Source organism: Jaculus jaculus, chromosome 10 (genome assembly GCF_020740685.1).
Source record: "Jaculus jaculus isolate mJacJac1 chromosome 10, mJacJac1.mat.Y.cur, whole genome shotgun sequence".
In the NCBI taxonomy this organism is placed as follows: Eukaryota; Metazoa; Chordata; class Mammalia; order Rodentia; family Dipodidae; genus Jaculus; species Jaculus jaculus.
The window spans coordinates 96833874-96858161 of record NC_059111.1 but is presented as its reverse complement, the minus strand read 5'-3'; the positions used below and the strand labels follow the sequence as shown (position 1 = coordinate 96858161).

The following is a 24288-nucleotide window of genomic DNA, read 5'->3' as shown; positions in this document are numbered from 1 at the left end:
CCAGCCCCACCTCCAGCGAAACGGCTACTTTCTGCTCCCTGCTCCGGCTTCTCCTTGCGTGTGGACATGGGAGGGCATTTTTTTCAAAATGTGGTCATGCTGAAAGCAAAGGCCATGGGTTCAAATCTCAAGTAAATCAGTTATCTTCCCTGTGGGTGGAAGGGCTCTCAGTGCTACACCCCAAGATTGAGAGGTCCCTGCTTCAAGTGAAAGAAATGATGCATGAGATTTTTGTTTTAGTGGATTTCTCAGCTAAAGAATAAGCTTTGTTGGGCATAGTTGGCACATGCCTTTAATGCCAGCACTTGGGAGGCAGAGGTAAAGGATCGCCATGAGTTTGAGGCCACCCTGAGACTACACAGTGAATTCCAGGTCAGCCTGAGAATGGGCTACCTTGAAAAAAAAAAAGTTTCATTAGCCTAGCACCCCCAAATCAAACATCATCCATCCCAGAAAATGCCTCAGGGTTTCAGCCCATTCAGGGTACTGCATGCCCAGGGCAGGGGGCGGGAACACAACTTGCCCTATTACTTGGTGTTCAACTACGGTTAACCAATGCCAAGCCATTGAAACACGTTCTGGCACAAGAAATGTCTGCCTAATTTCACAGCAGCTGTCCCTGTGTGAATTCTGTCTTCCAGTCAGAAACGCTGAACATCAACCCGCTCTACACCCTGATTCCAGTCACCATGTGCATCTCCTTCGCGGTGATGCTGCCTGTGGGCAACCCCCCCAACGCCATCGTCTTCAGCTATGGGCACTGCCAGATCAAAGATATGGTGAGTCAGGGCCAGCTCCACGAGGGTAGGGACGGTTGGCACACAGGCCTCTCCCTAGTTCATTTCTCAGTAGGCTCCCAGCACCCTAGCTAATGTGAGGCAGAGAGCGGCTCCCATAAGAAAAAGATTCTTGATTGGCTCATAAGCTCTGAGAATAGCAATGATGTTCTCTTCCCAACCCTCCCCTGGAAGAAAGCCTGGACACAGAGAGCTGGATCAGGCACAGTGGCCCGGTTCCAGAGGTATGAACTTGCACAAATCTGCCTCCATTTCATCTCTGGACAAGTGCTGGTTTATTCACACATAATGAAGTATGAGAAATTGTATGAGCCCAGGATCTTTCTGTTCAAGTCCCATCCAAGGAAGTGACAATGGCAAAATAAAACACTACAGTTCCTTTTTTTTTTTTTTTTTTTTTTTTAAGTTTTCAGCTGGGCTCACAAAAAATGGCTTTGAAGAGATATTGTGGCTGCCTTCAGTGGCGGAGGTTCCCACCTTCCACTGCTCAGCCTAGACTCACCGCTGTGATCCTAATGCCCGGGGCTGATGGAGGTTAGGGACAGGACAAATACACGGATACAAACCACCGGATCCTGACTGTCGGAAATAGGGCCAAGCCACCCTTGCTGAGGTGAAAATCTTTTTCTCAGCAGGCCTGTAAAATAGCAAATGGAGGGAAGCCGAGAGCTTCAGAAAAGCAGCAGATATTCACTGAGGTCCCCTCCACCGTTCACGCTGCTCATCCGAGTCAGGTGAACAACTTCCGGGCAGGAGGGTATCGACATCCCTCTCCCTCCTTTTTTCTTACTGCATAACCCTCCGTCAGCTCACACAGAATTCTGCCCCAACTCTGCTGCCATCCTCCCCTTTGTGTATTCTTATCCCCTCTCCCCCTGGGTTTTTACACTGGCATCTAATGGTCAGGCAGTATTCAACAAAGGCATGGGGTGCTGGGCAAGCCAGGTCCCAGGTTCTATTCCAGAATTTGATGCTAACTCCAAGCTTCAATTTCCTCATCTGCCAAATGAGGAGATTCCAACTGGATGCTCCTCTTGTTCCCTTTCAGTTCCAAAGGTCCTTAGTTTAGAACCTGCCCATCACCTGGTGGTTAGTACACAAGGCCCAGATGACAGGAAGTCCAGATCACAGCCAAAAGACAAAAGAAGACACATCGAATCATTGGTTGGGAATGGGTTTTTTTCAACATCTGCTTTTTAAATATTCAGTTTATTTATTTGAGAGAGAGTGAGTGAAAGAGGCAGACACAGAGATGGTATGGGCACACCAGGGCTTCCTGCCACTGCAAACGAACTCCAGATGCACACACCACTTAATGCATCTGGCTTTATGTGGGTACTGGGGAATTGGACTCAGGTCCTTAGGCTTTACAGGCAAGTGCCTTAACCAATGAGACATCTCTCCAGCCCTCCAACATCCTTTTTGCCTATTTTTCCCAGCCTAATGCCAGCTAGAGGACCTGAACCGGCTGCATGCTGTGCCCTTGGTTTTCCACGGGAAGGGTGTTCACTGTCCTTGCTCTGAATGCTTCCATCCGGCTCTGGCTCAGACAGCCCATCTTTCCTCATATCCCCTGAGTCAATGCCATGGTGGATAACAAAACAATGGGTCTGCGTCAGAGCTGTCCTTCCCTCTAAGGAAAAAGCAAGGGTCCCGATGTAGCCAGCAGGTCTGTGAGCCCCTCCCATGGAAGGGATGTGCAGAGGCAATTGACTGCTTTCTTAGATGACCCCGTGTATTTTCCTAAGCTATTTTTTAATGTTTTCTTTAAATGTTTTTATTTATTTATTTATTTATTTATTTATTTATTTATTTATTTATTTATTTTTGCTGCATACACAGAGAGAGGACAGGGGAAGGGGGAGAGGAAGAGAGAGAGATAGAGAAAGAACACAGGGAGAGAATGGTAATGGGCGTGCCAGGGCCTCTAGCAACTGCAAACTCCAGATGCACGCTAACAGACCTTCTAGCTTCCACTTCACAGTGAGAATACTGCAGGCAAGAAGTACAGGAAGAGGATTCGAATCACCCTTTCCCAGTGCCCATCCCTGTCCTTCCACAGTCCCGTGCCACTCAACTAGGCAACAGGAGTCTAGCCGGGTGGCCTCTGGGACAAATCAGAGCCACGTGTGGGAAGCAGGGCACATCTGTGACAAGGGTTTGCTGGCTGGTGTCTTGCAGGTGAAAGCTGGCCTGGGAGTCAATGTCATTGGCCTGGTGATCGTGATGGTGGCCATCAACACCTGGGGAGTCACCCTGTTCAATTTGGACACTTTCCCAGCCTGGGCTAAGGTCAGCAACATCACCACTGAGACCTAGCACAGACAGACAAAAGAGCCTGACAGAGAAGCTGAGCCCCAGGCAAAGAAAACCACCAGGAGTACCCACCCTAGGCCCACGCTGAGGGCACCCCGAGATTCCAGCGCCCGCACCCAGGCTCGTGTCGGCGACCCGTGTCTCTTTCCCCACGCGCCTGCCTGCCTTAGCACCATCGCTCAAGAAAACTGACAGCTGTCCTCTTTTTCCTTGCATCTAGTTCTGACAGTTGACTTTCTGGGGACAAGAAAAATGCAGTAAACCTGTCTTAGCTCCCCTCACAGGTGGAACTGCACAAGCTGACTGGCCTCAGTAGGTTTTGGTATTCACACTTGACCAGGTGTTGAAAGTGATATGCCACCTACGCGCACGTCTTCTTGGCAAAAACCTTACCTGGTGCCTCAAATGTTGTCTCTGCTCTTCCCACTATTCTGGTTCATCTTAAGTGTCTCTCTTCAGTGGCTCCCCTTTACCTTGCTACAAGAAACACTGTTTCCCTTCAGGAAGAGGCTGCCTTGATAGCAGAGAGAGAAAGAATTCTGAAATTAGTATCTCTCCCCACCCCTCACTAACCACAAAAGCCACCGCCTTGGTTAAGTGTAGAGAGGGAGGAAAAACTTTCACACCTATCTTATTAAGAAGACCCAAACTAAATTAAGACCACAGCATCGTTACTGTTATTACACTGGCCTGCTTCTCCATTTAATGAGTAGTTTGCTCCCGAGAACATAAGAGTACTAAGTCGAGCCCAAAGGTCCTTCCCATCAATCACTTCCTACCCGTCAGTGAGCTCCTGAGGGGAAGATGTCTATCTCGTGACTTCTCTACAATGTAGTAAACTGTAACTGCTCAATAAATGTTCCTGATGAGAAAAATCAATAGAAATCAAGGTCTCCTTCTTCCTCCCAAGGACGACATGATTTTTCTCCATCATGTTCTTACTATGTGGCTGGATGGAGCTCTCTCCCATTTGCTGTTTTTTTTTTTGTTGTTGTTGTTGTTTGGTTGGTTGGTTTTTCCATGGTAGGGTCTCTAGCCCAGGCTGACCTGGAACTATGTAGTCTCAGGGTGGCCTCGAACTCACAGCGATCCTCCTACCTCTGCCTCCCAAGAACTGGGATAAAAGTCGTGCGACACCACGCCCAGCTCTGCTGCTGTTATTTCTAATTTCTATTCTCAGTTGCTTACTTAATGTATCTTATGACAAGATGAATTCCCCATAGTTACTACAGTATTATTAACAAGTTAATATCAATGGCACATGCAACTTTTGCACAATAACATAATCTGTAAAATCACACCTTTAGTTACCAGGAGTCTTGAGTTGTAAAGTTTCATTTGTGCCAGTCAAAACTTACATGCCCCGCAAAGTAATCAACTAGGTTTAACCAGGAGCAAGATTGTTTCTGCCAATTTGAGCTAGGCGTGGTGGCGCACGCCTTTAATCCCAGCACTCAGGAGGCAGAGGTAGGAGGATCTCCGAGAGTTCGAGGCCACCCTGAGACTACATAGTGAATTCCAGGTCAGCCTGAGCCAGAGTGAGACCCTACCTCGAAAAACAAACAAACAAAAAAAAGATTGTTTCTGCCAATTAGCACAGCCAGGATTCAGCCAGTCACAGTGGCGCAGATCTCACAAGGCCAAATGAAATGCCATTGTAAGATGTGTATGCTGCCCTGGCGTGATCAAGCTGGCAGCCCTACAGTCAGTTTGCTTTGAATTGCTTCAGTCAGGGTGATTCTCCTCTTGCCAGGACAGCCAAACATTACATTCCTGAACCATTCTGGAACTTGGGACCCCTCAGCGTCTAAGTTATGTGGTAAGACAAGGCGTAGGTAAGACAATCCTGGGAGTATCGTAAAGAAAGAAAAGGCTGAGTTAGAATGAAGTGGACTTGCAGTTACTGGCCGTTGTTCATCTCTCTGAGACCCTGAGTCACTCACTCTTCGGGGGAGGACCATCAACTCCCCACAGCAGCTGCTTTTGGTACATTAGCTGCCGCATTCAACCAGCCGACGTAGAGAACACACTATTGCAGGCTGAGCAATGGGCTGCTCTCGAGAAGAGCACTGTTCCTTCACCGATCCAAGGTAACTACGCAAGGTTATAGTTGGTCTCATCAGTGACCTATCAAACGTGCTTAAAGTTGCCTTTAAAGTTCCTTTAAATCACCCACAGTACGCAGCATAGTCTTTGGCACTGGCATTTATGTGTCACAAAGACTCACATGCCATCTTTCTGTTTTTAATATTCTATTTATTTTACTTGAGAGAGAGAGACAGACAGAGAAGAATGGGCGCGCCAGGGCCTCCAGCCACTGCAAACTAACTCCAGACCCATGTGCCCCCTTGTGCATCTGGCTTACGTGGGTACTGGGGAAATGAACTTGGGTCCTTAGGCTTTGCAGGCAAGCACCTGAACCACTAAGCCATCTCTCCAGCCCTTGTTTTTTTTTTTTTAATTTTAATTAATTTATTTATTTGAGAGTGACAGACACAGAGAGAAAGACAGATAGAGGGAGAGAGAGAGAATGGGTGTGCCAGGGCTTCCAGGCTCTGCAAATGAACTCCAGACGCGTGCGCCCCCTTGTGCATCTGGCTAACGTGGGACCTGGGGAACCAAGCCTTGAACCGGGGTCCTTAAAAGCGTTTAACCGCTAAGCCATCTCTCCAGCCCCAGCCCTTGGTTTTTAATGATTGCTCCTTTTCCTCCAGTGTCAGAGTAGATCTGTTTCTTGAACCAAGTGTCAAATATAGCACAGCTGTTCTCTGTGGGTTCTGCAGCAGTGGATCCAACCAACCTTGGTGGGAAGTACTTGAAAAGCAACGTACCTGTACCAAACCTGCACATGCATCCCTGGTATTTACATAGCATTTACAGTGTTCAGTATCATCAGTAAAACAGAGATGATTCAAAGCACATGGAGGGCATGGGTAGATCATGGCAAATGCACCTCTGTACAGAAGGGACTTAGCGTCTTTTATTTTGTTATCTGCAGAGGGCCTAGAACTAATCCCCTATGAACACCGCAGGGAGAACATGGTTGGCTGCACATATGGGGACTACGCTGCTTGCAAAAATATGTCTAACCCCTAGGATGACTCTCAAGCATTGCAGGATGCTTGAACCACCAGAACACAGAAGGAACTGGGATTACAAGGACACATTACAAGGACACAGGTAGCTCCAGCTGGGGCTGCCATCACTGAATGAACACACTTTTCATCCCAGTCAAAAGTTCATTCCTCCTTTCACACAGACCTGCTTAGGCAATGCCCCACTCTGGGTTCTTTCTATAAAACAACCCCTTTCTCGGTTCTGTCGTTCTTCCCCATTGCTTTGCAGAACATGTCATCTATGAGGTCTTTAGCACTTGACTATGTTGCAGCCTATCCCGGGAAAGGGATAAACTGAGCACATGAAATCCTCCATGTCACAATCTCCCAGTTAAATCTAGGCAAGGTCTCACAACATTTTCCCTTCCCCACCCTGTTCCTTTCCATAAAGCAAGCCCTCATGGTGAGCAGGAAGAAAAGAGCTCATTCATCTGTGTAAGGAGTGGAAATGCTGCGTGCAAAACCCAGGGCAGGGTGTCTAAGAAAGGCCTCATTTTCTACAGGACAGTCAGTGTACAGGGTCCATGCAGGAGGAGTAACATTTTTAAAAAAGCATTTAAAATGTGGGAGACCTCAACAGAAAAACACCAGCACCATCTCTAGGAAGTGAGCTCCTCCGTGGAAAGGAGAACATGACGCATGTGCACGTGTCCTGTGAGCCAGCATGACTGACGGCTCGGAAGACCACGCAGCTGACTCTTCTCTGTAGCCGTGCAAAGGCAAATGAGTGGGGGAGGAAGAGGGCTCCCCCCGTAAGCTAAGAGCAGATGCCTGCTTCATTCTGGAAGAATCTCAACCCATGGGTCTGAAAATGTTATAGTAACTTCAAGTCTCAGAATTCTGCCCCTTTAATCATTTTTATGTAAGGCTATTTTTTTTTTCTTCTCCTGATTTCATTTTGTTTGGGAAGTTTACAGTTTAAAGCTGTCTTTCAAGTTTGAATGCTGAGTTTCCAAGGATCCTGAAGTTTTCTATTTCACATGTAGGAGTAATCTGCAGAAGTTATTTTGAATAGCCTTCTTCTTATAGTCAGATATGCAAAAGTTTTCTTTAATCACATCAACAAGATTTTTATAAGCAACATGTTTCCACTAATAATCTACTATTTATTAGATAATTTGCAAAGTACAGTGTAACAAAACAGGTACATTATCTCAGTTATTTCTCATGAAGATCCTATGAGGTAGGTAATACATCTACATCTTACAGATAATGCAAATTTCAGAAAGAATGAGCCACTTGCTCAAATGAAAAGCCAAACCTTAATTTGATCCTTATCTGTCTCATACATGAGGGTGACTTTAACAGGGATCCTGATCTGCATGTATGAGAGGTCCAGGTCTTCAAAGACAAACTTTTAGAAGTACATATAGGATCAGTGTCACCATCTGAAGAGGTGTGTCTGTAAGTCATTCTAGTTAAATCTGTACAAATGTTGTCTGAAAGGCATTAGTGAAGCTGCCCAGCAAGCCCTCTGAAGCAACCTAATCCACGTTAATGCAAACAACACTCTTAGGCCCTTAACCATAGCTGTGCCCTGGACAGATGCGTGTTGACACTGGCAGGGTCGCCCCACTCTAGCAGAAGAGCCACCAAGAGTCAGCAGCAGCACGTTCAGTTATGCTGGGTTCATTCCACAGAATCGTACAAGGTGAAAAAAGAACCCTGTTCCTTATACTGAAGGAAACGAACTCCACTGAGAACAAAACTAGCAGCCAGGAAGGGTGGCGCGTGCCTGTAATCCCAGCACAGACGAGCTGCAGGCAGGAGGATCGGGAGCTCACAGTCATCTTCAGCTAAATAGCAAGTTGGAGGCCAGCTTAGGCTTTGAGTCTCTGTGCCAAAACAAAACAAACAAACAAACAAAAAAATACAAAAAACCCAAGGCTAGACCTCTTCATATCTCTATTAAAAGTTAAAAAACGAAACAAGCACAACCCAAATCCCACACATGTGCGCTTAGACAGACTCCTTCTCAGAGGTGCTCAGAGCCCTGCTACCAGAAACTGCTTGAGGAGGAGTATCTGGAGCAGGACGGGAGGGGCTAGAGGGGACCTTAATATGAAATCACTTTTGTGTCTTCACCCAGAGGGAAATTACCTATTAACATATTCCTAATTGAAAAAACCTCACAGGCTAGTCTGAAGCTATAGTGTGCCTGCATCACCAGCACTCAGAAATCCAAGGAAAGAGGTCTGTTGGAACCCAGGAATTTGAGACCAGTCTGCATAAGACTGGGCACTCCATCAAAAAAAAAAAAAAATATATATATATATATATATATATATATATATATATTTGACAAATTACAAGGGCAATTTTTAGGAGGAAAAAAAAAAGCAGGGCTAGAGAGATGGCTTAGTGGTTAAGGCTCTTGCTTCCTGTGAAGCCTAAGGATTCACATTCCAATCTCCAAGACCAGATGCAGGGATGCAAGTGCGCAATGTCGAAGATGCACACAAGGGGGCGCATGCATCTGGAGTTCAATTGCAATGGCTGGAGGCCCTGGTGAGCCAACCAATCCCCACTCCCCCAAACCATTTTTTTAAAAAAAGGGCAAAGCATCAACTGTAGAGAAGCAGGAAGTCTCCTGCTCCAGATGATGGTGTCATTACACACTCCAGCATTTCTCTTGAGGGAATCACTATAAAGTTATAGTTGAATGCATAAATACTAATAGGGAAAATCCCTTACTAACAACTTCTCACTTACCCATCCATGATGCAGCATCAAATGCACCCATAATCCCAAGAATGGTTCTTCTGAGGAAGAGTCAAATATATCATTGAAGAAAACTATGTATACTAAATAAAACTGTACAATTTGATAAAAACCCCAGTTTCTTGGTGTAAGAATCTCAGTATTCTTAGACTTTAATTTCTCAGGGAATGACCAGCAAACAATTGATTGATTAAATTAACAGTCAGCGGAGCTCCTAATAACAATACAAAATAAAATGGATAATTCATCAGAAACTGGCTTCCACATACTAAGTTTAATTGCTTTGAAACAACAAAATTTAGTAACAAATGTCTAACAAGCACCCATTGTAATTGCTAAATTGTGAAATCAGCATTACTTGTATATATGATCAGCTATACAAAACACATCAATTTTTCTTTTGGCGAAAGATAGAAATTCCCAAAGAACAGAGGAGCAGCTACCAGTTAAAGGTTGGGTTTGCTAATCTAGCACCATAATTCCAGTCTTAAAACCTCCCAAGTAGTTGGAAGGAAGATATGAGACAAGGTGAGGCTGTTGAAAATGTGCAAAGGGTAACTTAACTTGAGGCCCCATCTTGGCTCTGAGGCAACATACGGGGTTGAGCTAAGAAAATAACGGACCGGAGAGGAAAATGAGAGCTGTGAGTGAGACGCGGTGGCAAAGGAGGCCCTGGCAGCAGTGGATCTGTGTCCAGGATGGAGCGCCGGCAAGGGCGTCAGGAGCTAGGGGGCTTCTTCTTGGCTTCCAGGTCCTTCTTAATGTCTTCAAGTTTTTTAGCCAGGTTTGGTATCTTTAAAAAGAAAAAGGAGCATCATAATTTTGCATCTAACTAATCAAGATTATTTCACTTCTTCTCTTTCAAGAACAAATGGTTTTATAACCTGCTCAAGAGTGTTATTTCTTAGCTTTTTTTTTTTTTTTTTTTTTTTTTTTTGGTTTTTCGAGGTAGGGTCTCACTGTAGCCCAGGCTGACCTGGAATTCACTATGGAGTCTCAGGGTGGCCTCACGGTGATCCTCCTACCTCTGCCTCCCAAGTGCTGGGATTAAAGGCGTGCGCCACCACGCCTGGCTTATTTCTTAGCTTCTTACATGCCTGTAACAACTATGAGAAGTTTTAAGTTGATGTCCACTCTCTGGAAGCCTGGCCCTGACTTCTCCCTTTAGATGCCCACTTAGCCTCTCAAGCTAGTGCCAAGTAAAAGTTGTATACATAAGCAGTAAAATAATAAAATGATAAAAAATCTCCTCCTAGAAAGCCAGATGACTGAAGTGAGAGTTGGCAAATTCCTTTACCACACTGAATGATTTACTACAAAGCGAATCAAAAGTTAACACTTCCCTTGCTTGTCTTCCGAAAAGAAGCTCCAAGATACCCATCCAGTTGCGCCACCTACTTCTCAACGCCGCCCCCCCATCCACTCAGTAAGGTTGATGTAACATAACTCCCCACCTCACCAGACTATCTTCCTGAAACGTGTTACGCTATGAACATCCATACCCAAACATTTCCAGTCATCTCTACTACTTACTGGGTGTGGGATAAAAATATTATCCAATTAATCTTACAGTTCTAGCTTATCATATGGTTTTCCAGAGACCCAATTACTATTACTTTTACTCTGGGCTAGTAAGCTCAGTGCTGAGCATCCCGAGACCACCTGAGCTGATGAGATCTTGCCCTCTGGTGGTGATAAGGAGGATGCATGCTTTTGTGAATTTGGTTATTTGTTCGAACTGGGGAAAAGCTGTCTCTAAAATTCAGGACATTTCCTTTACACTTAAAGATTTCATTTATGCCAGAAGGTGCACTTTGCCTCAACAAAGAAATGTCATTATGAAACAGCTACATGGAACCAGGGAAGAGGTGAGTATGGCCACTTACGTCATAGTTCTGAGCCAGATACATTCCGACCACGTTGCCCAAAGTAAATCCAAGCTGAAAGAACAGAACAGGAAGAGTTATACTGCAAATCAAACCCACCAGGAGCCGGTGACTAAGCCAAATACACACAGGTAAAGGGCCCTGGTTCCCAGTGGAAGACCGCATGTGAGAACCACGGACATACGCGTGCACAGAGGTCAGAAAGCATACTGAGAATGCATGGTGGGTATGAACAAATCTACCCCATTCTCTCCTTTTTCCCTTAAAACACCCATCAATGCTTAAATTTAAGTTCTAAAAACTCAAGCCAAACTTCTAATTTTATTGCTGAATGCTATTTGATTTTTCATCTGTTTCTTTTTCTTTTTTTCTTTGTGACAGGGTTATGGGTCATTACTCTATAACAAATAAAACTTACTGAACTAAAAACATTCACTTGAGGCCTAGGGACATATCTGAATAGGCAAAGTGCCTGCTGCACAAGCAAAACCACCTGAATTCTGACCCTCGGCACCTCATACGATGCCAGGTGGGATGGCTTTGATCCTAGTGCTGAGGAGGTGGCGGCTGGGAATCCCTGGAGCTGGCTGGCTAGCAAGTCCAGCTAAATTGGTAAGCTCTGGGTTCTGTGAGAGACCCTGTTTCAAAGAATAAGGTGGACAGTGGCTGAAGATCCTAACCTCAACCTCTGGCCTCCCAAAACACATGTGCACACACACATACATATGGGAAAAAATTCATTTCAGCTGGGATAACCTTGACACTTAGAGGAGTCTGAGGTAGAGGAACATTACAAATTCAAGACCATCCTGGCCTACACAGAGGGTTCCAGGCCAGCCAGAGCTAGAAAGCAAGACCAAGTCTCAAAAAACAATTTTTTTTTTTCATTTGAATCTAGAGCTTAAAAAAAATGAAGGCACTTTCACAGTTAATTCCCTTCATATTTCTAAAGAACTAACATAGTTTTCCCAGGTCCATTCACAAACAAGCACAGCAGAATACATTATTCAAAACCTGGAATGTGTAGTGGGGCGTGGTGGCGCACGCCTTTAATCCCAGCACTTGGGAGGCAGAGGTAGGAGGATCACTGTGAGTTCGAGGCCACCCTGAGACACCACAGTGAATTCTAGGTCAGCCTGGGATAGAGTGAGACCCTACCTCGAAAAACCAAAACAAACAAACAAACAAACAAAACCTGGAATGTGTAATGATGGAAAAGCAAAGGAATTGACACAGCACTCTGTGCAGCACACTGCCAAGGGTGGAGACTAAGGGCAGGACAGTGAGATCTGAGAGGAACAAGGCTCCCACTCAGGAACAAGAGGAACAGGCACAATTTTAGAGAACTACAAGTGTGTCTTCCATTTCCTGAACAAGTATTCCCTATACACCAAACAGGCTATTGCTCCTTAGCTGTGAGTTTTAATGAGGGTGATTCTGGCTTCTAGTAATATTACTTAAGAGCCTCTGACTGAAGGCTCATTTCTAATCTCATAAATTCAGATTGTCATCTACCTTTGTTCATCATTTTGTTTATGGACGCTGCTTCTGTTCAATCTCAACAGAGAAGCTAAAATAGAACAAAGTGTGGACTTGGTACGCCATCAACCATACATGATTGTAGCCTAACCTTACCTTCAAGTTCAAGAAGCAAGTGGGAAAGGTTACAACTGGTGTTTCCAATGCTTAAGCTTAGTAAGCTTCATGGTCTGTGGTGGTTTGAAAAGAAGAGATGGCCCCCAATATATTCAGTTGTTTGTAGTTTGCATCTGCTGGCTACCTGGCTGGAGGCAATGTCACTGGGTGGATCTTAAATTGTGTTGATGGGTTTCCGATTTCAGTCTAAAGATATGCAAAGTGTGCCTAGCTGGAGTTCCTGAAGTGTGCTGTGGCTTTTGGCTTTTAGGCTTGTGCTTCTCTCTCTGCTTGGTCCTGTGAAGGCAGGCCAGCTTCTTCTGCCATTATGGAACTTCCCCTGGATCTGTAAGCTTCAAGAAATCCCTTCCTTGGGCTGGAGAGATGGCTTAGCGGTTAAGCGCTTGCCTGTGAAGCCTAAGGACCCCGGTTCGAGGCTCGGTTCCCCAGGTCCCACGTTAGCCAGATGCACAAGTGTCTGGAGTTCATTTGCAGAGGCTGGAAGCCCTGGTGCGCCCATTCTCTCTCTCTCTCTCTCCCTCTATCTGTCTTTCTCTCTGTCTGTCGCTCTCAAATAAATAAATAAAAAATTAAAAAAAAAAAAAGAAATCCCTTCCTCCATAACTGTGCCTGGTCTGAAAGTTCATCTCAGTGAACCTGAAGCTGTCTGCTACATGGTCCAAAAGCATAATTTAAATTGTTTTGTTGTTAGCAAATTAAGAAATGCAAAAAAAAAAAAAAAATATATATATATATATAAGCCTATCTAGTCTCTAATCACAGATTTTTTTTTTCAAGGTAGGGTCTCACTCTAGCTCAAGCTGACCTGGAATTCACTATGGAGTATCAGGGTGGCCTTGAACTCACGGGGATCCTCCTACCTCTGCCTCCCAAGTGCTGAGATTAAAGGCATGTGCCACCATGCCCGGCTTCTCAGATCATTTTTTGAGCATATGTTTAATCTATCTATATAAAAACCTTATTTTTAGGTAGCAACAAGAAGCAGAATTATTTTTTTCATGCCAATAAACTGGAACTATGTATAAAGTTTCCAAATTCAGAAAGACAGAGACTGGAGAGGTGTCTTAGCAGTAAAGAAACGTGCTTGCAAAGCCTGACTGATTCCCCAGTACCCAAGTAAAGCCAGATGCACAAAGTCATCCCTGTGTCTGGAGTTTATTGGGAGCAGCAAGAGACCCTGGTGTGTCCATTCTTTCTCCCACTCTTTCTCCTAGCAAATAAATTAATAAAAGTACATGTGTTTTTTTTGAGGTAAGGTCTCACTCTAGCTCAGGCTGACCTGGAATTTACTATGCAGTCTCAGGTAGCCTTGAACTCTTGGCAATCCTCCTACCTCTGCCTCCCAAGTGCTGGGATTAAAGGCATGTGCCACCACACCTGGCTAAAAATACGGACTTAAAAAAAAAAGAAAAGAGGGCTGGAGAGATGCTTAGTGGTTAAGGTGCTTGCCTACAAAGCCAAAGGACCCAGGTTCGATTCCTCAGGATCCACATAGGCCATATGCACAAGGTGGTACATGCATATGGAGTTCGTTTGTAGTGGCTCTCATGTGCCCATTCTCTCTCTCTGCCTCTTTGCTTGTCTGTTGGTCGCTCTCAAATAAATAAATAAATAAACAGAAATAAAAGAAAAATTCAAAAAAAAAAAAAAAAGAGATAAGAGTGTTAAAATAGAAAGAAAATGGGACTAAGAAGATGTTAAGAAAAAAATACAGTAGAATTTTGGTTCCACCAGAGCCATGCATGTGCCATTGGGTACAACACTTCACTTCTCCAGAGCCGTGCTGATCTGTAACAGTGAAGCATCCCAGCTCTACTGGCCTAAGATGCCCAGGTCTTACTATGTGAACAGAGTGAACATGGCTTGTTTAGTACGGCTTCATTTTGAAACTTCACCAAGCACCCAGGCACAGATCCCACGGGCCTCCAAGACAAGTGACACCCAGTTCCAGTTCCATACTAATCACGACACACTTTAAGGTTGATTCACAGTACAGGATGAGAAACGGTGGGCCCATGACATAGGAACATACATGCAGTTTGCGGGATGGCCCACAGGCAGGTTGGGCCAGGGAAGTAAACTCTAACTCAGAACAGCAGCTTCACCTATGAAACTTGACTGGAGCCAGATTTCCCAAGTCTTGCATTAGTCAGTATGTCAACTTCCCGCAGGCTAAGATCCAGAAGTCCCAGAATCTCCGTAAGCTAGATGCCATCATGAGGGTCACCTCCATGGCTTGGTCTCCGCAGTGCTCCCCACAGAGAAGGTACCACACAAGGGCAACGCCTTCACCCTCAGCTCACCACGAAGCGCATGACTAGCACCGCTTCCCTGTGACAAAACCACCGTCAGCTGCTCCTCGGAGACACGGGAGCTCCACTCCGTGGCGACTACACAGCAGTGCCCGAGGTCGAAGGCGGCAGCTGGAGCTAGCAGCCGCAGCAGTGCGGCTGAGCGCGGCCCACGCGGGCCACGCAGAACGGCCTGCCCGGCGCCACCGTCAGCGCACAGAACCAGCAAGCTCCACAGCGCCTTACCCATAACTCTGAGACTCCAAACCCTATCCACACAGCTCCATCACAGTCCCTTTGCTATGGCTTGAACATGACTATTTCTACAGTCTTGATTTATGTATTTATTTATTGAGAGAGAGAGAGACAAAGAATGGGTGCGCCAGGGCCTTTCAGCCACTGTGAACAAACACCGGACAAGTGCGCCCCCTTGTGCGCATGTGCAACATTGCACGTTTGCGTCACTGCATCTACGTGGGACCTGGAGATTCAAACATGCATTCTTAGGTTTCGCAGGCAAGCACGGTAACTGCTATCCCATCCCGTACAGCCTTTTATAAAAGATGTGAGAGACAATGTCTGGCTATGTAACTCAGTCTGGTCTTTTAACTCTGCATGAGCACTCCAGGGCCTCTTGCCACTGCAAACAAACTCCAGACAAGTAGGCCACTTTGTACACCTGGCTCTAATTGGTACTGGGGAATCAAATGCAGGCCAGCAGGCTTTGCAACCAAGTGCCTTTAAATGATGAGCCATCTTCCCAGGCCCTGATCTTTTAACTGCTTCTGCCTCAGCTTCCTGGGATTACAGACACACACCACAGCTGGCTTTTACAGTCTTTACCACAGCTTAAATCAAATAATCATTTTCTGCTACAGAAATAGAAATATTTAAATATAGGCTCCTGCCTTAGACCCCGCTGGAAAATATGTTTGTTTGTTTTTTTTTTTGAGACAGGGTCTCATGTAGCCCAGGTTGACCCCAAACTCATTTCGCAGCCTTCACTTCCTGATCCTCTTGCCTCTACCTCCCAAAGGCATGAGTACACCACCACACCCTGCTCCCACCAGAGTATGTTTAACAGCAAAAATTTTAATGCATTTGGTTACTAAGTTCTATTCCAGACCCTGCTGGGGTTAAATATCAAGTTAGGATCTCACTCTAGCTGAGGCTGACTTGGAAATTCACTTTGTAGTCTCAGGGTGGCTCTTAAGACCTTTTGAAATCTGAAAGAAATTTTATTTCCCATATAAATCTGGTCCCAAAGACTTTAGGAGACTGTAGACTGTTATTTACGAAATTTGCCTTCATATGCAACAGTGCAACACTATAAAAACCAGAGTGAGGTTATGCCTTAAGTGGCAAAATGAATGAAATAATTCTACTCCTGGAAGAGAAGGACATGTCACAAGCTAGCATGAAAAGCTCTAAATATGCTGAAGAATTGTTAGTATTTAACTTGCGAAAGGACAGGGAAAGGGACGAATCCTTGTTCCTAATCAGGCCTTTCTTCTAGTCATCTTGCTCTTGCTTCCGTGGTGTACCTTGCTTCTCCATGCCCTCTGCCCCATTCTTTAGCAAGTTCAACACCAGCACTCCCTGCGGGGTGGGAGGGTGAGGTAGGAGGATTGCTGTGAGTCTGAAGCCACTCTGGAGCTACAGAGTGAGTTTCATATCATCCTGGGCTGCAGTGAGACCCTGCCACATAAATAAACAAATAAATAAATAAATAAAAATAAAAGGAAGGACTGCGGCTGGAAAGATGGCCCAGCAGTTGAGGCATTTGCCTGCAAAGCCAAAGGACCCAGGTTCAATTCTCCAGAACCCATGTAAGACAGATGCACAGGAAGCACATGTGCCTGGAGTTTGTTTGCAGTGGCTGGAGGCCCTGGCACACCCATATTCATTCTTTCTCTCTCCCTCCCCCCTCTCTCTATTTATTTATTTATTTGACAGAGAAAGAAGGAGAGAGAATGGGTGCGCCTCCAGCCACTGCGGATGAACTCTAGACACATGTGCTTCTTGTGCATCTGGCTAATGTGGGTCCTGGGGATTCAAACTTGGGTCCTTTGGCTTTGCAGGCAAATACCTTAACCTTTAAGCCATCCCTCCAGCCCTAAATATTTTCTTTAAAAAAAAAGGAAAGAAGGCAGCAGGCGTGGTGGCGCACGCCTTCAATCCCAGCACTGAGGCAGAAGTAGGAGGATCACCATGAGTTCAAGACCACCCTGAGACTACAATAATGAATTCCAGGTCAGCCTGGGCTAGAGTGAGACCCTACCTAGAAGGCAGGTAGGTAAGTTCAAGTGAAGAGAGAGAAAAATACACACGGCAAACTGGGCAGGGCTGACTGGCAGCAAGCAAAGGAGATTGCTTCCCATTTAATCAATAACAGCAGAGAGCCACTGAGTAGATATCTACCCACAGAAATAGGCTAAATTCTGAGGAAGTCTTCACAGGGTAGCTGTATCAAAAGGAGACTGAGGGGCTGGAGAGATGGCTTAGCGGTTAAGCGCTTGCCTTGTGAAGCCTAAGGACCCCGGTTCGAGGCTCGGTTCCCCAGGTCCCACGTTAGCCAGATGCACAAGGGGGCGCACGCATCTGGAGTTCGTTTGCAGAGGCTGGTAGCCCTGGCGCGCCCATTCTCTCTTTCTCCCTCTATCTGTCTTTCTCTCTGTGTCTGTCGCTCTCAAATAAATAAAAAATTTATAAAAAAAAAAAAAAAAAAAAAGAGACTGAGTAAGTGCAGATTAGACAGGTCAGATTAGTGAAGGGCCATAGACAGCCAAACAAGCAAGAATGAATTATTGCTCCTAAACTGTCAATTAAGATCACAGAAATGAAGTGAAGTCAAAAATAAGTATTTACATTTATGGCCAAATGATTTGCAACAAGGGTACTAAAGATATCCAATGGGAAAAGAACAGTTTTTCAAGAAATGGTCCTGGACCAATATATACTATATACAAAAATTAGCCGGGCATGGTGGTGCACGCCTTTAATCCCAGCACTCGGGAGGCAGAGGTAGGAGGATTGCCGTGAGTTCGAGGCCACCCTGAGACTCCACAGTGAATTCCAGGTCAGCCTGGGCTGGAGTAAGACCCTACCTCGAAAATTTAAAAAAAAAAAAAAATTAACTCAAAATGGATCAGAAACCTAAGTGTAGAGCTGGGAAGATGGCTCAGAGGTTAAAGGTGCTTGCATGCAAAGCCTACTGGCTCAGGTTCAATTCCATAGTACCCTTGTTAAGCCAGATGCATAAAAGTGTACCCATTCTCTCTCCCTCTCTCTGTTTGCAAATAAAAATTAAATAATTTTTTTTAAAAAACTAAGTATGGGGCTGGAGAAATGGCTTAGTGGCTAAGGCGTTTGCCTGCAAAGCCAAATGACTCAGTTCATTCCCTAGGACCCACATAAGCCAGATGCACAAGGTAGCACATGCATCTAGAATTCATTTGCAGTGGCTAGAGGCCCTGGCATACCCATACACTGACTCACTCACACACTTTCTCTGTATCTCTCTACTTGCGAATAAAATATTCTTTTAGAAAGGAATGAAGTACTGATTAATGCTATAATATAAATAAAATGCTTGTCTTTGAATATGCATCAATATAATTAGGAAAGGCCATATACTGTATGATTTCATTTATAAGAAATAGCCAGAATGGGGCTGGAGAGATGGCTTAGTGGTTAAGTGTTTGCCTATGAGAAGCCTAAGGACCCCAGTTCAAGGCTCAATTCCCCAGGACCCATGTTAGCCATATGCACAAGGGGGCACATGCATTTGGAGTTCATTTCCAGTGGCAGGAGGCCCTGGCACGCCCATTCTCTCTCTCCCTATCTACCTCTTTCTCTCTCTGTCTGTCGCTCTCAAAATAAACAAAAAGAGAAGAAAAAGATTTAAAAAATAATAAATAGCCAGAATGGAAAATTCCATAGGGCACAGAATAAGTTGGTGGCTAATCAGACCAGGGTCAGAGAAGAGAGAGAATAAGTGCTAACATTCAAAGTTTCTCCTTGAGGTGATGAGCCTTTAACATAAAATGAGATGTGAGGCTGAAGAGATGGCTCAGCGGGTAAGGTGCTTGCCTGCAAAGCCTAACGACCCAAGTTCAATTCCCTAGTACCCATGTAAAGCCAGATGCACAAAGTGGTGCATGCATCTGGAGTCCATCTGCAGTTGCTGGAGGCCCTGGTACGTGCATTCTCTTGTAGCTGGGCTCTAAATCCCAGCACTGGGGAGGCAGAGATCACTATGTGTTTGAGGCCACCCTAAGACCACATAGTGAATTCCAGCTCAGCCTAGGCTAGAGCAAGACCCTACCCTGAAAAACACAACACCAAATCACACTACACCACAAAATAAAATAAAGTAAGGCTGTGATGATGGCTGTGCAGTTTGTGGACACATTAAAAACCACTGCAGGGCTGGGCATGGTGGCGCACGCCTTTAATCCCAGCAATCAGGAGGCAGAGGTAGGAGGATCGCTGTGAGTTCAAGGCCACCCTGAGACTCCATAGTGAATTCCAGGTCAGCCTGGGCTAGAGTGAAACCTGATCTTGAAAAACCAAAAAAAAAAAAAAAAAAACACTGCAGGCTGGGAACATGTCTCAACAGTTAAAGGCACTTGTTTCCAAAGCCTGCTGGCCCAGGTTCAGTTTCATAGTACCCATGTAAAGACAGACACAAAGTGGCAACAAACACACACATTCACACATGCAAATATGGCAAATATGTAACAAATTAAAATGTAAAAAAACACTGAATTATATGCTTTAAATGGGTAAATTATCTCTCACAGCAATAAAAATCATCAAAATTTGGTAAAATGCAAGCTACTCAGACTGAAGCTAAGGAAACCAAAGACACCTCTGTGACTAAGTTTAAAAGAATGGTAGTGTCAGAGTTGAAAAAGAGACACTCAGAGGCTGAAGGGATCGATCAGTGAGTGGTTAAGGAGCTTGCTTGCAAAGCCTAACAACCTGGGTTTGGCTTCCCAGTGCCCACGTAAAGCCAGATGCACAAAATGGTGCATGCATCTGGAATTCCAGCACCTCCATTCTCTTCGCCTCCCTCCCTTTCTTTCTTTCTTCCCTCCCTCACTCCCTCATTCCCTCTCTCCCTCTCTCCCTCTCTCTCTCTCCCCTTGCAAAATTAAAGTAGGGTCTCACTCTAGTCCAAGCTGACTTGGAATTCAGGGTGGCCTCGAACTCTCAACGATACTTCTACCCTTGCCTCCCGAGTGCTGGGATTAAAGGCATGCACCATCATGCCCAACTCAAAATAAAGTATTTTTTTAATATTTTATTTATTTATTTGACAGAGAAAGAGGGATGGAGGAAGGGAGGGAAGAAAGGAGGGAGAGAATGGGCGTGCCAGGGCCTCCAGCCACTGTAAACGAACTCCAGATGCATGCGCCCCCTTGTGCATCTGGCTTACGTGGGTCCTGGGAAATCAAACCTGGGTCATTTGGCTTTGCAGGCAAACGCCTTAATTGCTAAGCCATCCCTCCAGCCCTAAAATAAAGTATTTTAAAAAGAGAGAGAGAGAGAGAGACTCAGTCAGACAAATGGCATGCTCTGTATAGGAAACCAATAAAACATTATAACTGTACTTTTAAGAAAGTGCACATACATGTGCCCAGGTTAGTCACAATACTTTATCCATTAACATAAAAAAGCACTGTTACAAAGAACAGAGCCAGGGCTGGGAGATGGCTCAATGGGTAAGAGCACTTACTATGCAAGCTTCGTGGGTCTGATTTGCCCTGAGGTCAATTCCTCAGTGCCCACATAAACAGCTGGGCATAGCCACACACATTTGTAATCCCAGTCCTGGAGACCAAAGACTGGTCAGCTAGTTGGACAGTCTTGACACTCTGGGTTCAGCAAGAGACTCCAGTTCTCAAGGCCACATGCCCTTGAGTGAAAAGGGAGGACACCCAACACTATCTTCTGGCCTCCAAATGCGTGTGCCATGGGACAAGCACATCTGCACACACATGCGTAACCCCCACACACACACTCACAAAAAATAAAAATAAAGGAAAGCTGGAAAGGAGACATAAAGAGAAAGGAAGGGAGGAGGGTACTTAATAGGTTGATATTGTATATATGTAAGTACAATGATTGTGATGGGGAGGTAATATGATGGAGAATGGAATTTCAAAGGAGAAAGTGTGGGGGGAGGGAGGGAATTAACATGGATATTTTTCATAATCATGGAAAATGCTAATAAAAATTTAAAAATTTTTAAAAATTTAAAAAAAGTAAAACAAAAAAAAAAAAAAAAGGAAAGCTGGGAGAACTGTTCAGTGGTTAAGGCACTTGCTTGCCAAGCCTGCTGACCCAGGTTTGGTTCTCCAGTACCCACATACAGTCAGACGCACAAAGTGGCACATACATTTAGAGCGCCTTTGCAGTGGCAAGAGGCCCTGACGTGTCCATACACACATACACTCACTATCTCTCATTTGTTCGCTCTTAAATTATTATTTTAAGATGTAAAAATAAATAACAGAACAGAGCCCACTCTAAAGCAGTATGACTCCTCTTGCCACCAGCTCAATAGCCTCCACATTCAAAAAGTTCTTAGTGTCTGTAGATCAGCAAATAAAGCTACGCTGTTTCTGGAAATGGAGCTTGTCAAAAACCCAAAGCAGATGGCAAGTCTCAGCTATGACTCATCAAGTTACACTTTCAAAAAAAAAAAAAAAAAAACCACACCCAAAGCCAAGTTATTGACAAGCATTTAAGAAATTTAGGACGATCTCATTGTACTCAGCAAAGATAGCTGCAGCTAACATTCAAAAGGAAACAAACAACAACAAAAAAAATATATGTATATGTATATTGCAGAGGCTAGAGGCCCTGGCAGGCCCATTCTCTTTCTCTCTCCCTATTTCTGTATGTCTCTGTCTCTCTCAAATAAATAAATTAAATATTTTATTTTTCTTTATTTATTTGAGAGAGAGAGAAAGAAATAGGCAGGGAGAGAGATTGGGCATGCCAGGGCCTCCAGCCGCTGCAAATGAACTCCAGATGCATGCACCCCCTTGTGCATCTGGCTTACGTGGGTCCTGGGGAATCAAACCTGGGTCCTTTGGCTTTGCAGACAAGCCCCTTAACCACTAAGCCATTTCTCCAGCCCCGAGAATTTGCAATTCTCAAATCAGAACCCATGTTAGTATAGGGCAAAAATTTAATTTGAAACCAAATAAACTCATTTGGCAAAAAGCACTGAACAAGTTAATTGAACTAATGTTCTCCCCATTCACCCTAAGCAACAGGTACAGTGGCGGGGTCAATTATATCATCTTACATGTGGTGGCTGGGACTGCTTTTAGTCAACAATGTCCTGCAAGGAAGTGGCTGCAATTACTCCTAACTCCCAAGTTAACACCTAGTTAGGACACTGGAGAAACTCCCAGGGGTAAAGAAATCAGATCTGGCTTAGTAATTTATGCCAACAGCCTTTTTTTGGCTAATTGGATTGAACAGTCAGTCACCATCTTTCAAAAGGACAGCTAAGAAAACAACTCATCCCCAGAGCTCATCTTGAATGTAGAAAGTACCTGTTTCATCACTAGTAGAGGAGGAAACATTAACTTAGAAAAGACCATTCGTAGCCTGCGTAGTGGTGCACGCTTCGGGAGGCAGAGATGGGAGGATTGGTGTCCAAGGCCACCCTGAGAAGACATAGTGAGTTCCAGGTCAGACTGGACTAGCTGGGACTAGAGTGAGGCCCTACCTCCAAACAAGTGGAAACGTGGAAACTTCACGGGTTAAGTCCTCCTGAAACTTACCCTCAACAGGCAATTCTGGAAATACACTTGAATTTCGCCAGAAAGCACTTTAACTCAAATTAAGGGGCCATGTGAAATACTCTGCTTACCTATAATTTAAAAAAAAAAAAAAAAAAAAACTTCTGGGGAAAAAAAATGTGACATGTTGGGGTCTGACTCACCCCTCAATCTATAATAGGAGTGATGACAGCTCCCAGAGCTTTCGGACCTTGTGAGGTGCCTCACTTAGGCAGCAGTCTGTGAACTCTTATTCTCAAAAATGTCAACTAGCAGGGAAGGCGATCTGAGCTATGTAGGGGTGAGGGGTGCAGAAGAGGGGCCGACCCCCAAGTCCTGTAGTGACTTTACTTTTCTAGTTTTTAAATTTTTTAAACTTTTTGTTTGTTTGTTTGTTTGTTTGTTTTTTCAAGGTAAGAGTCTCGCTCTAGCCCAGGCTGACCTAGAATTCACTATGGAGTCTCAGGGTGGCCTCGAACTCGCGGCGATCCTCCTACCTCTGCCTCCCGAGTGCCGGGATTAAAGGCGTGCGCCACCACGCCTGGCCCTTTTTTAAACCCTTTTTATTGACAAGCTCCATACATAAACACAAGGTACCCCGACCCTAATAATCCCCTCCCACCTCCCTGCTCGGTGGACCCCGCCGGCTTCCTTCTTTCCAGCTAGCACCCGGCGGAACCTCGAAGAGCAGGGCTGCGCATCCCGCACCGGGAGCTCCGGGCTCTCTCCCCCGCACACCCCGGCGTGTGAGGAACCCGGATGCCGGCGCACGGACTCTGGCACAGGGACCGCGGACGAAGCAAAGCCCGCAGGCCACCCGGGCGGCGTCCACGGGCTCGGGGAACCGACGGACGGGCCCAGAGCCCTCCGGGAAGAGGATGAGGCCATCCCCGGCGGCGGGTCCCGCTCCTCGGCTGCTCCACTCACCAGGAACTGGAGCATGATGTCGGCGAGGAGGGTGTGAACGGCGCTGGGGCTCCTCGGCGGTCGGTGACGGCCACCCTCCTCGCGAGGGCGGGGCCCGCCGTCGACTTCCGGGTCACGCCCCGCCAGCCCGCGCCGCGCTCCGGAAGCGTCTCGCCGCGGGGTTGCAGCGCCCCCCGGCGGTCACGACGCGAAGCACATCAGCGAGGACGCGCAGGTCGGAGCCTGGGGGGAGCTTCTGGGAAACCTGCGCTGCGGCCTAGTAATCCCTGTGATCTGATTTACCACCAGCTCTAGTGGATCGCTGGCCTATCACGCGACGGGGGAGGAGCTGGTAGGATGGCTCAGCAGTTAAGTGCGCTTGCCCGCAGGGCTTCGATTCCCCAGCACCCACCAAGAGCCCGATGCATAAAGCGGCGCGTGCATCTGGGGTTCTTTTGCAGTGGCAAGAGGCCCTGGCATGCCTATCCTCTCTCCTCGTAAATAAAAATATGGCATTTTGTTGTTTTCAAGGTAGGGTCTCACTCTAGTCCAAGCTGACCTGGAACTCACTCTGCAGACCCCAGGCTGGCGTCAAACTCACAGCAATCCTCTAACTTGGCAGCCTCCGGAGTGCTGGCATTAAAGGCATGCGCCACCACGTCCAGTCTTTGTACTTTTTAAATAAACTTTTAGAAAAGGTCTCCCTTTTGACTGACAGTAATTTATTTTTTAAAAATTGTATTTATTTGTTTGCAAGCAGAGAGAATGAGGGCGCCAGGACTTCCAGCCACTGC

The 24288-nt window shown here is 45.6% G+C and overlaps 1 protein-coding gene and 1 non-coding gene across 2 annotated transcripts in view; one reads left to right on the top strand and one right to left on the bottom strand.

Moving 5' to 3' along the window:
- Slc13a4 (solute carrier family 13 member 4) overlaps nt 1–3988 on the top strand; it is a 62357-nt gene extending 58369 nt beyond the window's left edge. The window contains exons 15-16 of the mRNA XM_004661186.2: nt 642–779; nt 2979–3988. Coding sequence (XP_004661243.1) covers nt 642–779; nt 2979–3116 — 276 coding nt within the window. The 3' untranslated portion in view covers nt 3117–3988. The remainder of the gene's footprint in view (nt 1–641; nt 780–2978) is intronic.
- Nucleotides 3989–7314: 3326 nt separating this feature from the next.
- Nucleotides 7315–23625, bottom strand: LOC101596726. The gene is made up of 4 exons (XR_006639377.1): nt 23516–23625; nt 10837–10890; nt 8942–9743; nt 7315–8064 (listed from the first exon to the last, which is right to left on the bottom strand). It is a non-coding gene; the product is annotated as a short transmembrane mitochondrial protein 1 (transcript).
- Nucleotides 23626–24288: the final 663 nt, after the last annotated feature.